General features: G+C 45.5%; 1 protein-coding gene across 1 annotated transcript in view; it reads left to right on the top strand.

Moving 5' to 3' along the window:
- Positions 1 to 16,269, top strand: part of LOC137333834 (transcription initiation factor TFIID subunit 4-like) — a 249,460-nt gene that overhangs the window by 85,073 nt on the left and 148,118 nt on the right. Inside the window, exons 11-12 of the mRNA XM_067998200.1 lie at positions 8,230 to 8,399; positions 15,456 to 15,586. Coding sequence (XP_067854301.1) covers positions 8,230 to 8,399; positions 15,456 to 15,586 — 301 coding nt within the window. The remainder of the gene's footprint in view (positions 1 to 8,229; positions 8,400 to 15,455; positions 15,587 to 16,269) is intronic.

Consider the following 16,269-nt stretch of genomic DNA (forward strand, 5'->3'; position numbering starts at 1 on the left):
TAGTGAGGAGGAAAGCTGTAGACTGCAGGAAGACATCAGTGGACTGGTCAGGTGGGCAGAAAAGTGGCAAATGGAATTCAATCCAGAGAAGTGGGAGGTAATGCATTTGGGGAGGGCAAACAAGGCAAGGGAATACACAATAAATGGGAGGATACTGAGAGGTGTAGAGGAACAGAGGGACCTTGGAGTGTATGTCCACAGATTGCCGAAGGTAGCAGGACAGGTAGATAAGGTGGTTAAAAAGGCATATGGAATGCTTTCCTTTATTAGCTGAGGCATAGAATATTAGAGCAGGGAGGTTATGCTGGAACTGCATAAAACACTGGTTAGGCCACAGCTTGAGTACTGTGTACAGTTCTGGTCACCACATTACAGGAAGGATGTGATAGCACTAGAGAGGGTAGAGAGGAGATTTATGAGGATGTTGCCAGGGCTGGAGAATTTTAGCAATGAGGAAAGATTGGATAGGCTGGGGTTGTTTTCTTTGGAACAGAGGAGGCTGAGGGGTGATTTTAATTGAGGTGTACAAAATTATGAGGAGCCTGGATAGAGTGGATAGGAAGGACCATTTTCCCTTAGCAGAGGGGTCAATATCCAGGGGGCATAGATTTAAAGTGATTGGTCGAAGGATTAGAGGGGAGCTGAGGAGATATTTTTTCACCCAGAGGGTGGTGGGGGGTCTGGAACACACTGCCTGAAAGGGTGGTAGAGGCAGAAACCCTCAACTCATTTAAAAATTACTTGGATGTGCACTTGAAGTACCGTAACCTACAGGGCTACGGACCAAGTGCTGGAAAGTGGGATTAGGCTGGATAGCTCTTTTTCGGCCGGCACGGACACGATGGGCCAAATGGCTGCCTTCTGTGCCGTAACTTTCTATGATTCTATGAAACACTCCCAGGTGAGGTACAGCACATGTTGAATGCAGAGTGATGCTTTGGCTAATTTGATCGATCCCAACCTCAGAAAAGTATCCCTTATGGTACTATCCTATAATCTCTTCTCAATCGCCTCTCTGGGGGAAGAAAACTGCTCAGCTTCCCCATTCCATTGCATTTATGCCTACACATTTTAATGTCGTTGTCAAATTTTGTCTGATTACGCTGCTGTGAAGCACCTAGGTACGTTATTGAGTATTAACTTTCATCCCTCAAATTGCTTCCACCACCACCAGTACTTTGCCTGTCAGTGCCTGCACTTCAAAAGTACTTCACTGAATATGAAGTGCTTTGGGAATCTTGAGGACGCAGTCGGGTGCTATACAAATACAGGTTACTTCTTTCATTCCCTTCACCCTAGTGTGATACGGCTGAAAGTACTCTCTAGATATAACCCAGTTTTGGAAGAATAAAATCTATTGCTGCTGGGTATTTTCACAGTCCAAGTGGGCATAGTTTGATCTGACCCACTTAAGAGGAAGAGGTAAGGGTTCGCTGATTGATTTTAACGTAGATAATATAAGGTAACAGCAGGTCTGCCCACGTAATGAATGAATGTGCACTGGCAACAGTGGAAAAGGAAATGGGTGTGATTATTTATCGATAGTTTCCAGTTAATGTGAATCTGTGATTAACAAAGCCAATCAAATACCAGTAACCACTATGAGTACATTTTTCTGTAAGTCAAGAGAACATATTGTAACTGTTGAGGGCAGGATTTGGGATATTTTGGATCTCATAGCTTCAGGGAAGAGAGGGGACCATGATACCAGCACTTGAAGTAACGAAGAGACACTTACATCGATGAACTGATGTTCCTTGGAAAAACGGACTGAGGAAAGACGTGATCCAGGTTTTTAAAGTGCTTGGAGCTTAAGGTGGCTATTTAACTTCGAATCAGAGCACAGCACTCGAGGACACTGGTGTAAAATTAAAACCTCAAATGAGACTACAGATCAGCAGAATTTTATTTTGCCCCACGTATTAGCTGACAATGTGTAGCACACTTCGAGTAAAAGTGGTTGATACTGCATAGGTTAACTCTTTCAAAAAGGATCTGGAAATTAATCTGGTTAGGGATTTGATTGTTATAAGTCAGAGATAATTTGTACCCTTCTGGATGAGAGGTTAAACTGTCCGCTTGTTCAGGTGGATGTTAAAAATCCCTTGGTACTATTCAGATAAGAATAGGTGTCCTGGGCCAGCATTCCTCCTTCAACCAGTACCACCAAAAACAGATTAACTGGTCATTCATCTCATTTGTGTTTTTGGGATCTTGTTGTGCAAGGATTGGCTGCAACGTTTGCCTCTACAGCAACAATGACTAGAATTCAAAACTGATTCATCGGCTCTGAAGCGCGGAAGTCCCGAGGACATGAACGGTGCAAAGCTTTTTTTTCTTGTTCTGTTACCATCCATGGACCAGGATGGTTCCTGTGCTTTTTGTGGCGAACAACAGGCCAGGGTTGAATAGTGCTCTTGTGAAGATAGCTGAATATTCTGGAGTTCAGGAAGCATTAATACAGAACTTTCCCTCAGGAGATTAAATGGTTTGGGGTGAAAGATATTTTCTTGTTCCATATTTTCTCCTGTTCCCCGCAGTGTGTTCATGTGCTGCCTGTTGAACTCGGAATTGATTGAATTGCTTTTTAAGTTTTTCAACGGAGTGATCCTCACACTAGCTGGCAGTCTACAGCCCAAAGTGTGATGTTACTCCTTCTGTCGAGTTCAGCCCGTGGCTTTGTTAGCTTAAGATGTCCTCTGGTCTCAATGTCTCTCTACAGCACATGATCAGTTTCCTTGATTATTGCAAGATCTGGATGCCTGTATTGCTCAGTCACACACCCACTGATTTCCTTTATTTCATGACGCGCTCTTCATTTTGTGTTCACATTTGCTAGTGTTTGTACGTCAATGTTGAGTGTCGGAGGCAAGTGTATTACCAATTGAGTCAAGCTGAGTCAGAAGGAGGTGAGCACGTAAATTAGGCTGGTACTTCAGTGCTGCACTGAGGAGTGCTCCATTATTGAAGGTGCTGTCTTTTTATCCCACCACATGACCTCAGACTTCAACTTTGGACTCTTTCGTATCACCTCCTCCTTGTCCTCTGTTAACAATCAGGACACGTCTCTCCTAATCTCTGCCATGTCTATATGGCCTGAATTTCCTTTGTGCCCATTTGTGTGTGCATTTTGGCTGCTGCTCTGGACCTGAGCTCAATACTTCCATCTCTGTTGTTTTTTCTCTTGGCCCCTCTCGGGCCCGTCTCTCCTCCCCTTCCTGTCACCTAGTGATACCATCTTCTATGTCTCCCTCCAACCCTTGCAGCAAACCATCCTTACTCCTCTCCTCCTTTTTTGACACTAGGCTTGAATCCCCCTTTGATAATCCACAGTTACTCTCTGTGCCCCTCTCAACATTCTCCAAAGGGCTCATCAAGGCACCAGATGCTGCCTCCTTAGGAGCAGCAACCCTAACTGCCCCATCCTCCTTTCTCAATGACCATCCTGCCCAGCGCACATGCTGGGGGCTAATCTCACAAACCTCCTTCCCACCCCATTGCCTGCTTGGTCTCTCCCTCTATATAAACTCACCTATCCACATTCACAGCCACCCCCTTTGACCTGGCCATCTCCCGTGGCATCTCTACTCCCATAGTCTCAATCACAGACAAGGCCATCTCCAACCACTTGCGTATATCCTTCACCACTCACACCCCCTACCCACTTCTAACCACTTGCTCCTGTTTCCACCTTTGAAGCAAACTCTCCCCCATGTCACTTAGAATTGCAGTTTCAACCTGTCAATTGCCTATCCTTTGGCCCTCCATTCACCACGATGTTGCTGCAGCTGTCAATCTGCTCAACCAACTCCCTCACCTCCACCTTTGATGCCCTTCTCCCCAGTAAAACACTCACTCTTGTTCTTTCCTGGTTGTTCCCCGTGGTATGGCCCCCATCTTCACTCCCTCAAGTCCAGGGGGTGCAGACTTGAGCCTATCTGACTCACAACTAGTTGAGCCATCCATCACCAAATATGGCTGGTCCACATCAAGCCTCCTTCTCCTTTGCCAAAACCGCTCACTTTTCCAGGATCACCCTGGAGGGGCAAGATAACCTCTGGCTTCTTTTCCCCAGATGCTGCTTGTTTTCCTATTGTTTCTTCTTTTACAAATTCAGGCCAAATATTTTAGCTTCCTTCTGCCCTTTTCTCCAAACCCCAACTCAGTTTTCAGCACGTGCTTGGTTTTTTCAGTGTTATGATTGGCACTCTGAATGCACCCAGCAGTGTAAACAAGGAGAAACCCGAGCAACAGGAGCTGTAGCGCATTGTGGAGCTCGTTCCACTGTAATTCTGCCATGTATTTGTGCTTTGACACGAGCAGAATGTAAACCTAGTGAACCAGGAGTGATAAATATTCCCCATGAGTCAAGAAATAACATACATTTGTATATAGTTTAGGTGTTAGCCGTGGCTCAGTCGGTAGCCCTCTCGCCTCTGAATCAGAAGATCATGGTACTACTCCAGAGACTTGAGCATGAAATCTAGGCTGACACTCCAGCGCAGTACTGAGGGAATGCTGCACTGTCGGTGGTGCCGTCTTTCGGATGAGACGTTAAACCGAAGCCCTGTCTGCCCCCTCAGGTGGATGTAAGATATCCTATGGCACTATTTCGAAGAACGGGGGAGTTCTCCCCTGTGTCCTGGCCAATATTTATCCTTCAACCAACATAAATTAAACAGATTATCTGGCCATTTTCTCATTTCTGTTTGTGGGACCTTGCTGTGTGCAAATTGGCTGCTGCGTTTCCTACGTTACAACGGTGGCTACACTTCAAAAGTACTTCGTTGGCTGTAAAGTGCTTTGGGACATCCTGAGGTCTTTCTTTTCTTTTTAGCATCTTGTCATGTCCCAAAGCGGTTCACAATGAATTATCTATGAAGTGTCATTACCGTTACATAGGCAAAAATGGCAGCCAATTTATACACAGCAAGGTCCCACAAAAAGCAAATGAGAAGAATGACCAGTTAATCGGTGTTTGAAGGGGAATGTTGGCCAGGACACCGCTCTCTCTGTTCACATTCAGTAGTTCATATTGCACATTCCGTAAATTTGAGCTCATCCAAAACTCTGCTGCCCATATCCTAACTCGCACCAAGTCCTGTTCTCCCATCACTCCTGTGCTCACTGACCTACATTGGCTCCCGGTCCGGTAACGCCTCAGTTTTGAAATTCTCATCCTTGTTTTCAAATCCCTCCATGGCCTCGCCCCTCCCTATCTCTGTAACCACCTCCAGCCCCACAACTCTCTGAGATCTTTGCACTCCTCCAATTCTGGCCTCTTGCGCATCCCTGATTTTCATCGCTCCACCATTGGCGGCCGTGCCTTCAGCTGCCGAGGCCCTAAGCTCTAGCATTCCCTCCCTAAACCTCTCCACCTCTCTCTTCTCCTTTAAGACGCTCCTTAAAACCTACCTCTTTAACCGAGCTTTTGGTCACGTGTCCTAATATCTCCTTATGTGGCGTGGTGTCAAATTTTGTATGATAATCGCTCCTGTGAAGCGCCTTGCGACCTTTTATTACTTTAAAGGCGCTATATAAATGCAAGGAGTTGTTTTTGTAGTGGCATGGAATCTTTAACAACTGTATAACCTCTGGAACACACAGAGGGGACCTTACTTTATTCCTTGTCCAAAGGATGGCACCTGTGACAGTGCAGCACTGGAGTGTCAACCTAGGTTATGTGCTCAAATCCTAGAATGGTGCTTGAATTCGCAACCTTCTGACTCGGAGGTGAAAACGAGAACTGAACCCAGCTGGAAAATCTCTTTGCTAATGTCGGAAGTGAATCAGCTGAGACTGGAGAGAGAAGCCCATGAATGGGAGAATCAGAGTTTCTGTGTAAACCATGACTGAGATAAACCCTTGCGATTTGCATGCTTTTCATCTGTTGCTTTTCTGGCACTTTCCAGTCCACTCAGTGTCATAAAATATCAAAGCATAATTTCGGTTAACCTCAGACACTCCCACGTGCTGTGGTTCAAAGAAACAGTTGTAAAGACACTGGGATTCAAGGGAGGAGAAGCCCTTCAAATCACTGCTGTTAACCCATGGTAACCTCCAACAGAAATTCAGTAAGTCCTACAAAATGAGGAGCTATTGGTAATGAACTAGCATCTTATCCTTTCCCTCCTTCCCCAGCTTTGAGCAAAATGGCAGTTCAAGAATGTAATTCATTGCATATGAAGTGTTTTGAGACATTTCCGAGAGACGCAATAAGGTGCTATCTTCACACAGCCCTTTCTTGTCGGAATCAATACTCTGGGAACAGTGCTTTGAGTACACCACACAGCCCCCTACCGGAGCGCGAGATCGCTTTCAAAGCCATACTTAAATGAAACTCTTAATTCATTATCCTGGAGATTAAAGAGGCCTGGGAGTGTCATGAGCAGTGGATCCTGTGTATGAAGTGGGCTTTGTACAGAGACTGGCTGGCTACTTTCTGGTACTGGGATTCAAATCCAACTCAGACTGATGGGATGGAAGCCTCGACTTTCTGCTGGCTGTAAGCCTCCTGTGTGAAAAGGATTTGGGATAGTCTTACTCCAGAATGGGCCCAAAGCACAGAAGGGCCTGTAATATAGCAATCTTAAAGAGAGACCACTGGATGAGTGTTGTGAAAATGTCGCACTAGTACAGTAAGGGACACGCTAATGAGGCTGGCACTGAGGAGCAGAGAGAACTTCACTCTTTATCCAACCTGTGGCGTACCTGCCCTGGGAGTGTTTGATGAGGTGGAATCATCCAGGATGCCCACTTCTGACCCCTGTCCAGTCACTCATAATCTAGGCTGACGCTTCAGTGCACTGTCGGAGGTGCCGTCTTGTGGATGAGACGCTGAACCGAGGCCCCTTTTGCCCCCTCTGGTGGATGTAAAAGATCCCATGGCACTATTCGAAGAAGAGCACGGGACTTCTCCTTGGCCAATATTTATCCCTCAACCAACATCGCTAAAACAGATTATCTGGTCGTTGTCACATTGCTGTTTGCGGGATCTTGCTGTGCACAAATTGACTGCCACATTGCTCTACATTACAACAGTGACTACACTTCAGAAGTACTTCATTGGCTGAGAAGTGCCCTGAGGTCGTGAAAGGTGCTATAGAAATGCAGGTCTTCCTTTTCCTTTTGTCTTTCTGGGTTTGTGTGTAGTTGTCGGTCAGGACAGAATTGAGATTACCAATAAAGCCCCCTCCTCCTCCTCTTCTAATTGATTGGCTTAGTCATGCTGACTGTGGTCTAACAAGGGAAGAATAACTGGGTAGTGGAGGCTGCCTGGCACAGCATGAACCACACTGCAGCTTCAGGGAGGTAGAGGGTTGTAATTGCTGCTACCCATGTATTCTATCCGAGGAGTAGCTCTGGCTCAAAGCAGGACTCCATTCAGGTTTTGACAAAGTTATGTGAATCATCGCAGAGGAGTGTATTCCCAATGGGAGAACGATGAAAAAAGTTGTTTTCATATATTCCTTTTCAGGGCAGAGAATTTATTAAGGTGTTTTGCTGTTGACCATGTTTTAGTCACCATCTAGTTTGCAACTCTCAGTTGTGTTGCAGGACTCCTGTATATTGTGGTTAGTCACTGCTCACCCTGTAAGGAGCTCTGAGCCGTCTCTGTAACGAAGACTATAGAAATGTAAGTTGCTGTAGGATTAGAAGAAATTATTTATTAACGCCCAGAAACCTGGCATTTACACTGCCAGAACTTTTTCTGCGCAGTTGTGGTACGAGCTTATGAAAGGACAGGACAGAGTAGACAGAATCAGACGGTTTCCAATGGTTGAGGGGTCTAGAACGAGGGGCCATCGATACAAGATTACATGCAAGAGATTTAGAACAGAGGGCAGGGAAACTTCTTCACACAGAGAGTTGTGAGGCTGTGGAATTCACTTCCAGGGTTAGTGGTTGAGGCAGAAACCGATTCAAGATTAGATTGGAGAGGTGATTGAAGGGACATGGGAACAGGGAGGGATGAATGTGCTTGCGCAGAGGGTAAATGTACACATGGATTGGTTGGGCCGAATGGCCTATTTTGGTGTTCCAACTTCTGTGTGCTTGCAATTTGCTGCATGTTGTACCTCGCCGCGTTGCCTGATCTCGTTGTGCTGGCTGTTCTTGTAAAAACCCTGAGAGAGAGACTGGTGCAGAAACTACTTCTCACATTTAGAAGCCGCAAGAACATATCGGAAGTTTGTACAGCAGCTTTCATGGTTGCTTCTCTCGTTGCAGGGACGATGATGACATTAATGATGTTGCCTCAATGGCTGGAGTTAACCTGAACGAGGAGAGTGCCAACATTCTGGCAACCAACTCCGATTTGGTCGGAACGCAGATTCGCTCGTGTAAAGACGAAGCCTTTCTGGCCAGCGGCCCTTTGCACAAACGCATCCTAGAAACGGGTAAGTGAGGCCACAGTCTCAGTCGGCTTTATGCAAATTCTGATCAGCTTTTATGTACAACCAGCCAAAAATTACACCCCTAAAACACGGGGGAGAAAGATCCATGACCCTCGCATGAGGCAAAGGGTCAACATCTTAGAACTGTCCAGCAAAACTCACGCCTTTGTGTTCACTGGAGTCCGCTGGATGCATTTTCTCCCTGTTCGTTCTCATTTCAGCCAGCATGTCATGTCCAGGTTGCTATGATCCTCGAGTGCTGTGATACTTCAACAACATTCTCTCTGCCAGCCCCTGTCTTGGCCGACATTGCTTATTTTAGATCTCCTGCCCCTGTATCTATCCGACTGGGCTGTCTCCACCATAAGAGATAGGAGCAGGAGTAGGCCATTCGGCCCCTCGAGCCTGCTCCGCCATTCAATGAGATCATGGCTGATCTGATTTTTACCTCAACTCCACTTTCCCGCCCTTTCCCCATATCCTTTGACTCCCTTGCTGATCAAAAATTTGTCGAACTCAGCCTTGAATGTATTCAATGACTCAGCCTCCACAGCTTTTTGGGGGAAAGAATTCCAAAGATTCATGCCCCTCTGGGAGAAGAAATTCCTCCTCATTTCCATCTTAAACAGGCGACTCCTTATTCTGAGACTATGCCCCCTAGTTTTAGATTCCCCCATGAGGGGTAACATCCTCTCAGCATCAACCCTATCGAGTCCCCTCAGAATCTTGTAAGTTTCAATAAGATCTCCTCTCATTCTTCTAAACTCCAATGAGTATAGACCCAACCTGTTCAATCTTTCCTCATAAGACAACCCTTCCATACTCGGAATCAACCGAGTGAACCTTCTCTGAACTGCCTCCAATGCAAGTATGTCCTTCCTTAAATAAGGGCACCAGAACTGTACGCAGTACTCCAGGTGTGGTCTCCACAGTACCCTGTACAGTTGTAGCATGACTTCCCTGCTTTTATACTCCATCCCCCTAGAAATAAAGGCCAATATTCCGTTTGCCTTCTGGAATACCTGCTGCACCTGTATGTTGACTTTTTGTGTTTCATGTACAAGGACACCCAGATCCCTCTGTACCGCAGCATTTTGTAGTATTTCTCCATTCAAATAATATTTTGCTTTTTTATTTTTCCTCCCAAAGTGGATGACTTCATATTTTCCCACATAATATTCCATCTGCCAAATTTTTGCCCATTCGCTTGACCTGTCAATATCCCTTTGCAGACACTTTGTGTCCTCATCGCAACTTGCTTTTCCACCTATCTTTGTATCATCAGCAAATTTGGCCACAAGACACCCTGTTCCTTCATCCAAGTCATTGATATATATTGTAAATAGTTGAGGCCCCAGCACTGATCCCTGCGGCACCCCACTAGTTACAGATTGCCATTTTGAAAATGACCCTTTTATCCCGACTCTGTTTTCTATTAGTTAGCCAGTCCTCTATCCATGCCAGTATATTACCCCCAAAACCATGAGCTCTTATCTTGTGCAGTAATCTTTTATGTGGCACCTTATCGAATGCCTTTTGGAAATCCAAATATACTGCATTCATTGGTTCCCCTTTATCACCCTGCCTGTTACTTCCTCAAAGAACTCTAATCAATTTGTCAGACATGATTTCCCCTTCATAAAACCATGTTGACTCTCCTTGATTGTATTATGAGTCTCCAAATGTCCAGCTACTACTTCCTTAATAATGGATTCTAGCATTTTCCCAACGACAGATGTTAGGCTAACTGATCTATCTGGTCTGCTTTCTGTCTCACTCCCTTCTTGAATAGGGGTGTTATGTTTGCGGTTTTCCAATCCGCTGGGACCTTTCCAGAATCTAGTGAATTCTGGAAGATTACTACCAATGCATCCACTATCTCTGTAGCCACTTCCTTTAAGACCCTTGGATGCAAGCCATCAGGTCCAGGGGACTTGTCAGCCTTTAGACCCATTAGTTTACCTAGTACTTTTTCTCTAGTGATAGTGATTGTTTTTAGTTCCTCCCTCCCCTTTGCCCCTTGATTTTCTACTATTATTAGTATGTTATTAATGTCTTCTACTGTGAAGACAAATACAAAATATCTGTTCAATTCCTCTGCCATTTCCTTGTTTTCCATTATTATTTCCCCAGTCTCATCCTGTAAGGGACCAATGTTTACTTTAGCTACCTTCTTCCTTTTTATATACTTGCAGAAGCTTTTACTGTCAGTTTTTATATTTCTTGCTAGTTTACTCTCAATTTATTTTCTCCCTCTATTATTCTTTTAGTCATCCTTTGCTGATTTTTAAAGTTTTCCAAATCTTCGGGCTTACCAGTAATCTTTGCCATGTTCTATGCTTTTTCTTTTAACCTGATACCATCCTTGACTTCCTTAGTTAGCCATGTTACAACACCAAGTTTTAGTCCAACAAATTTATTTTAAATTTCACAAGCTTTCGGAGGCTTCCTCCTTCCTCAGGTGAATGTTCGTCAATTCATCTATCTTATTACGAATGCTGTGCGTATTCAGATAAGGAACCTTTAATTTTGTCTTTTTACCATTCTTTCCTACCCCGGCCCCATTTGCTAGTGCACTCTTATGTTTGAACATTCTGTCCCTTCCTGACATACACTGTTTATCATTACCCCCATCACTTTCCTGTACTACTTCCTTGTCTTTTCTCTTTATCAATCTAAACTTCGCCCCACCTGAGCCCTCCCCCCCTCTATTTAGTTTAAAGCCTTCTCTACCGCCCTAGTTATTCGGTTTGCCAGAACACTGTTCCCAGCATGGTTCAGGTGAAGCCCGTCCCAACAGAACAGCTCCCTCTTTCCCCAATACTGGTGCCAGTGCCCCATGAATCGAAACCCACTTCTCCCACACCAATCTTTGAGCCACGCATTCATCTCTCTAATCTGATTTACCCTGTGCCAATTTTCTCGGAGCTTGGACTGAAGTCAGGAGTCTAGAGGAAGGGGTGGCACTAATTCTGTTTGTAACCCTGGGAGTGTTTGATGGGACAGCGTAGAGGGAGCTTTACTCTGGATCTAACCCGTGCTGTACCTGCCCTGGGAGTGTTTGATGGGACAGTGTAGAGGGAGCTTTACTCTGTATCTAACCCATGCTGTACCTGCCCTGGGAGTGTTTGATGGGACAGTGTAGAGGGAGCTTCACTCTGTATCTAACCCGTGCTGTACCTGCCCTGGGAGTGTTTGATGGGACAGTGTAGAGGGAGCTTTACTCTGTATCTAACCCATGCTGTACCTGCCCTGGGAGTGTTTGATGGGACAGTGTAGAGGGAGCTTTACTCTGTATCTAACCCGTGCTGTACCTGCCCTGGGAGTGTTTGATGGGACAGTGTAGAGGGAGCTTTACTCTGTATCTAACCCGTGCTGTACCTGCCCTGGGAGTGTTTGATGGGACAGTGTAGAGGGAGTTTTACTCTGTATCTAACCCATGCTGTACCTGCCCTGGGAGTGTTTGATGGGACAGTGTAGAGGGAGCTTTACTCTGTATCTAACCCGTGCTGTACCTGCCCTGGGAGTGTTTGATAGGACAGTGTAGAGGGAGCTTTACTCTGTATCTAACCTGTGCTGTACCTGCCCTGGGAGTGTTTGATGGGACAGTGTAGAGGGAGCTTTACTCTGTATCTAACCCGTGCTGTACCTGCCCTGGGAGTGTTTGATGGGACAGTGTAGAGGGAGCTTTACTCTGTATCTAACCCGTGCTGTACCTGCCCTGGGAGTGTTTGATTGGACAGTGTTCGATGAGTGTCTGAAATGGCAAGTGTTCCATTCCCCAGCACTATCATCGCTCACCTCAACGAGCAGAAAATTCACCTTAAAAAAAGGTTTAATATAAAAATTGAGCAAGAATGAGTGTACCATTCAAATAAATCCAGTTTTCCTCAGGGTGTATATTTTAATCTTCGGATGACTTGCTACAAATACAGCTATAATTTGCCAGTTAAAATGTTATTTTCCCTTCGAATGTAATGTTCCTTTAATTTACCTCACTCTATACCTGCGGTACAAATGTATTTTAATTTTGCTTTGATCTAATCAAGATGCACGAACCTCTTGGTTGGTAGAAGCAGTGTCCACTCACAGCCTTTTGTGTGGTTGTTTGTCTTTATTCTGCCTAAACTGCAGATGTGAGAATGGGTACTCTTGACCCTCTTTGTCCAACCCCAACCTGAGGAGCTTCACGCTATTCCTGGGCTGTAGCTGTACAGTGTCACAGAATAAATCCATCCCTTCTGATTTTACTTTGTTGAAAGTGGAGGGTTTGTTTGGAGGGAGGGCGCTGGAGGTTGATCTATCAAGGCAGAGATTCTCTACATTGATCAGGGGATGTATGGGGGAGGAGAGACTGTGACCCAGCATGGGATTGCTGGGGATGAGACTCTGTAGGGCACTATTGTCCAATCGAACTGTCTGACTAGCCACAGGTGTGTCTGTGGTGACATATTTTCGCCACATGGACTAATTTTAGTAGAAAACACCTTATACACAATACAGGTAAATATACTTCACATGAATATTTACTGAACAAGCATCTACTACCATTCAGTAAGCAAGGAAGTAAAACACTCCCAACGATCGAAAAACACTCCCACACTGCGTTTCGTCTCATCATTTTACCAACAAACGCACAAAAAGGTTAAAGTTCAGACATATACTCCATGCCTAATGACCATGTCTATCACTCAGTTTTTTTTATTTAATCAGAAATGCAATTTGCCACAGCTGGATTCCCAATTAGCCACATGTGGCTAATGTTTTGGAGAACACTGTTTTCGGAGGATGAATTCTTTGGGGATTGTGGCGGGGCAGGGGAGAGACTTCATAGAGAGTTGGATTTGCTGAGTAGGGGTGACGGGGAGAGACTTAAAACAGGGATGGATTGGTGGAAGAGATTATATAGAGGGAAGGGTTCACTGGGAGTGGGGTGAGGGAGAAACTTTATAGAGGGATAGATTCGCTGGGGGAAGAGGAAGAGACTTTATAGAGGGATAGTTTCGCTGGGGGAAGGGGAAGAGATTTTATAGAGGGATGGTTTCTCTGGGGGAAGGGGAAGAGATTTTATAGAGGGATGGTTTCTCTGGGGGAAGGGGAAGAGATTTTATAGAGGGATGGTTTCTCTGGGGGAAGGGGAAGAGACTTTATAGAGGGATAGTTTTGCTGGGGTGGGGTGGGCTGGGTGCAGATATATTTTGTGATGCTGGCTGGGTTCCTGCTATGTGACCCAAGTGACCGTTCTTCATGTCGGCTGCTTGAGTGGGGAGGGGCATCAGAAGCAAGTGCGACCCGGTCCTTACCTGATACCTGTCCCCCACACACTCACCTTCAAGCAGAGTGTCACTCATCAGCAGTCAGTAGTGGGAACCAGCTCGGCTGACTCCAGGAGGTGGAACACGGTGTTTGGTTTGAAGCTGCTGAACCTTTTTTGGCCTCAGTGGCTCGGTTTAACACAAGCCAGCGATCTAACAAGGCAATGATGGAGCAACTGCTGTGACTTTGCAAGATTTTTGTCACCAATAATATTGCAGTCTGGTTGTGAAGTGCGGGTATTGAAGAGGTACTGGTTGGGGAAATCAATTTTGTTGAGGGTTGTTATTTTATATCCAATAGAATCTCGCTACACTAGTGGAGATGTAGTGAAGCCAGAGCTGGAGGGCAGGAGGTGGAGGATGGGCAGGAGAAACAGGAATTTTAGTTTATTTTTTTGCTTGTGTTGGAAGTAATGTGAGCCTGAAAGTGTTTTTCTCCTCAACTTGCCTGAAGCAGTGTATCCCAGGTGGCACGTCCCTGGCCTGAAATGCAGCCATGGGCCGTGAAATGTCTGAACATTGTAAGATGGCATTGTAGATGAACTGCCAACAAAGAATATTTAAACAGCCAACCTGCTGTTTATGGAGCGCCCCAGCCGATAGCTTGCACGCCTACATTGTGCTGGATATGCAAACAATGTAACTTCATTGCAACGAACAGATGGGTTACCTGTGTACTGAGTTATGAGACCTTGCACCATACAATTCAGGACATTTAAATCTCTCTTTTGAAGATGAATCTCTCCCCCTGTCCTCAGCACTGGGGCTCAGTCCCACTGCAAACGACCTCCACAGTAAACGTACTGCAGACTGATCGCTGTGCTGTCCTTCTCTGGTTTGGATTCCTTTCAGAGGCAAGTGTCAGATGGCACAGAGCCATCCTGTGACGCATCTGGTCCCTTTCGTTTCTGCTGTTCTGAGTTCCAGGCCGCGCGCGCTCACCCCCCGAGAGTGCAGCGATCCCCGATTCCACCGCATGCTCACACCCATTATTGTTACGTCCATCACTCTGCTAGTCAAAGGGGCCTTCCTCATGCTCGCCGTGGACTGTGAACTAACAGCCAAACTCAAAGGCAAACATGAAGCAGTGTGACCTGTGTGCTGGGGTACTGAAATTAATCTTAACACTCAGATTTAAATTAGGTTTGCCCATTTATTCAGTAGTTGAGGTGATTATGGAGTGGTTGAGGTGATTAGCGCAGATGCATTTAGGGGGAAGTTGGATAAGTGCATGAGGGAGAAAGGAATAGAAGGATTTGCCGATAGAATGAGATGAAGTAAGGTGGGAGGAGGCTCGTGTGAGCACAGACCAGTAACTGCAGTAAAATTCTATGAGCTGGCCTCCTCGCATTTCCGTACGGTGGGCAGTCGCTCCCCTGCCTCCTTGCTGCCCAGGTGGTGTCGCTCCTCATCAGTCCTGAATGTTGTGTTCACGTACCTTGGGAAAGGGTTTTAGCCGTTTGATGCCGGTATCCGTGCATCAGGGTGGAGATAACGGGACGGATGGGGGTGTGGTCGTGGCTGTTGTTGCACTTCCTTGCACCTGAATCAGAGATTAGTGTTGCGACTTCTGCCAAAGTATGGTACCAAGCTCAGTCCAGTGAGACAGAAGAAAGGGTCATTTGACGAGGGGAAACTTTGGCAGTGTAGAGTTATTTTTTTTACTTTTTAATTTGGTTGAAAAAAAGTCCCTGTTTTAAAAAAAAATTATTTCAGTATTTATTTCAAACAAAATGTTTTGCAGCTAAAAGGTTTGGAATCACGGACGTTCCCATTGACATAGTAAACACGGTTTCACACGCAACGCAAGAACGGTTAAAAATGGTCATTGGAAAACTGACATCAATAGCACAACACAGAATGGAAACACACAAGGTACGTGAAGCTGCTGTCCCTGTGCTCGAGGAAGGTGTTGCTATTTGCTTATCGTAGTTTAAACTTGTGCCTATGATATTGGACAGCTGCCGTGCAGTTCGTTGCTGTTTTGAAGTAATCCACTCGTGGTTTGAAGGTCTCAGCCGTGGCTCAGCAGTCGCACTCTCGTCTGAGAGTCCCACTCCAGAGACTTGAGCACATAATCTCGGCCGACACTCCCAGTGCAGTACTGAGGGAATGCTGCACTATCAAAGATGACATCTTTCGGATGAGACGTTAAACCGAGGTCAAGAGAAAAAGATTAGTGAAGACAAATGTAGGTCCCTTACAGTCAGAAATGGGGGAAATTATAATGGGGAACAAAGAAATGGCAGAACAATTAAACACATACTTTGGTTCTGTCTTCACAAAGGAGGACACAAATAACCTCCCGGAACTGTTAGGGAACCAAGGGTCTAGTGAGAGGGAGGAACTGAAGGAAACCAGTACTAGTAAAAAAATAGTGCTAGGGAAATTAATGGGGCTAAAGGCTGACAAATCCCCAGGGCCTGATAATCTACATCCCAGAGTACGAAAGGAAGTGGCCCTGGAAATAGTGGATGCATTGGTGATCGTCTTCCAAAATTCTATAGACTCTGGAACAGTTCCTACAGATTGGAGGGTGGCAAATATAACTCCACTAA

Source organism: Heptranchias perlo, chromosome 16, assembly GCF_035084215.1.
Source record: "Heptranchias perlo isolate sHepPer1 chromosome 16, sHepPer1.hap1, whole genome shotgun sequence".
Taxonomy (NCBI): Eukaryota; Metazoa; Chordata; class Chondrichthyes; order Hexanchiformes; family Hexanchidae; genus Heptranchias; species Heptranchias perlo.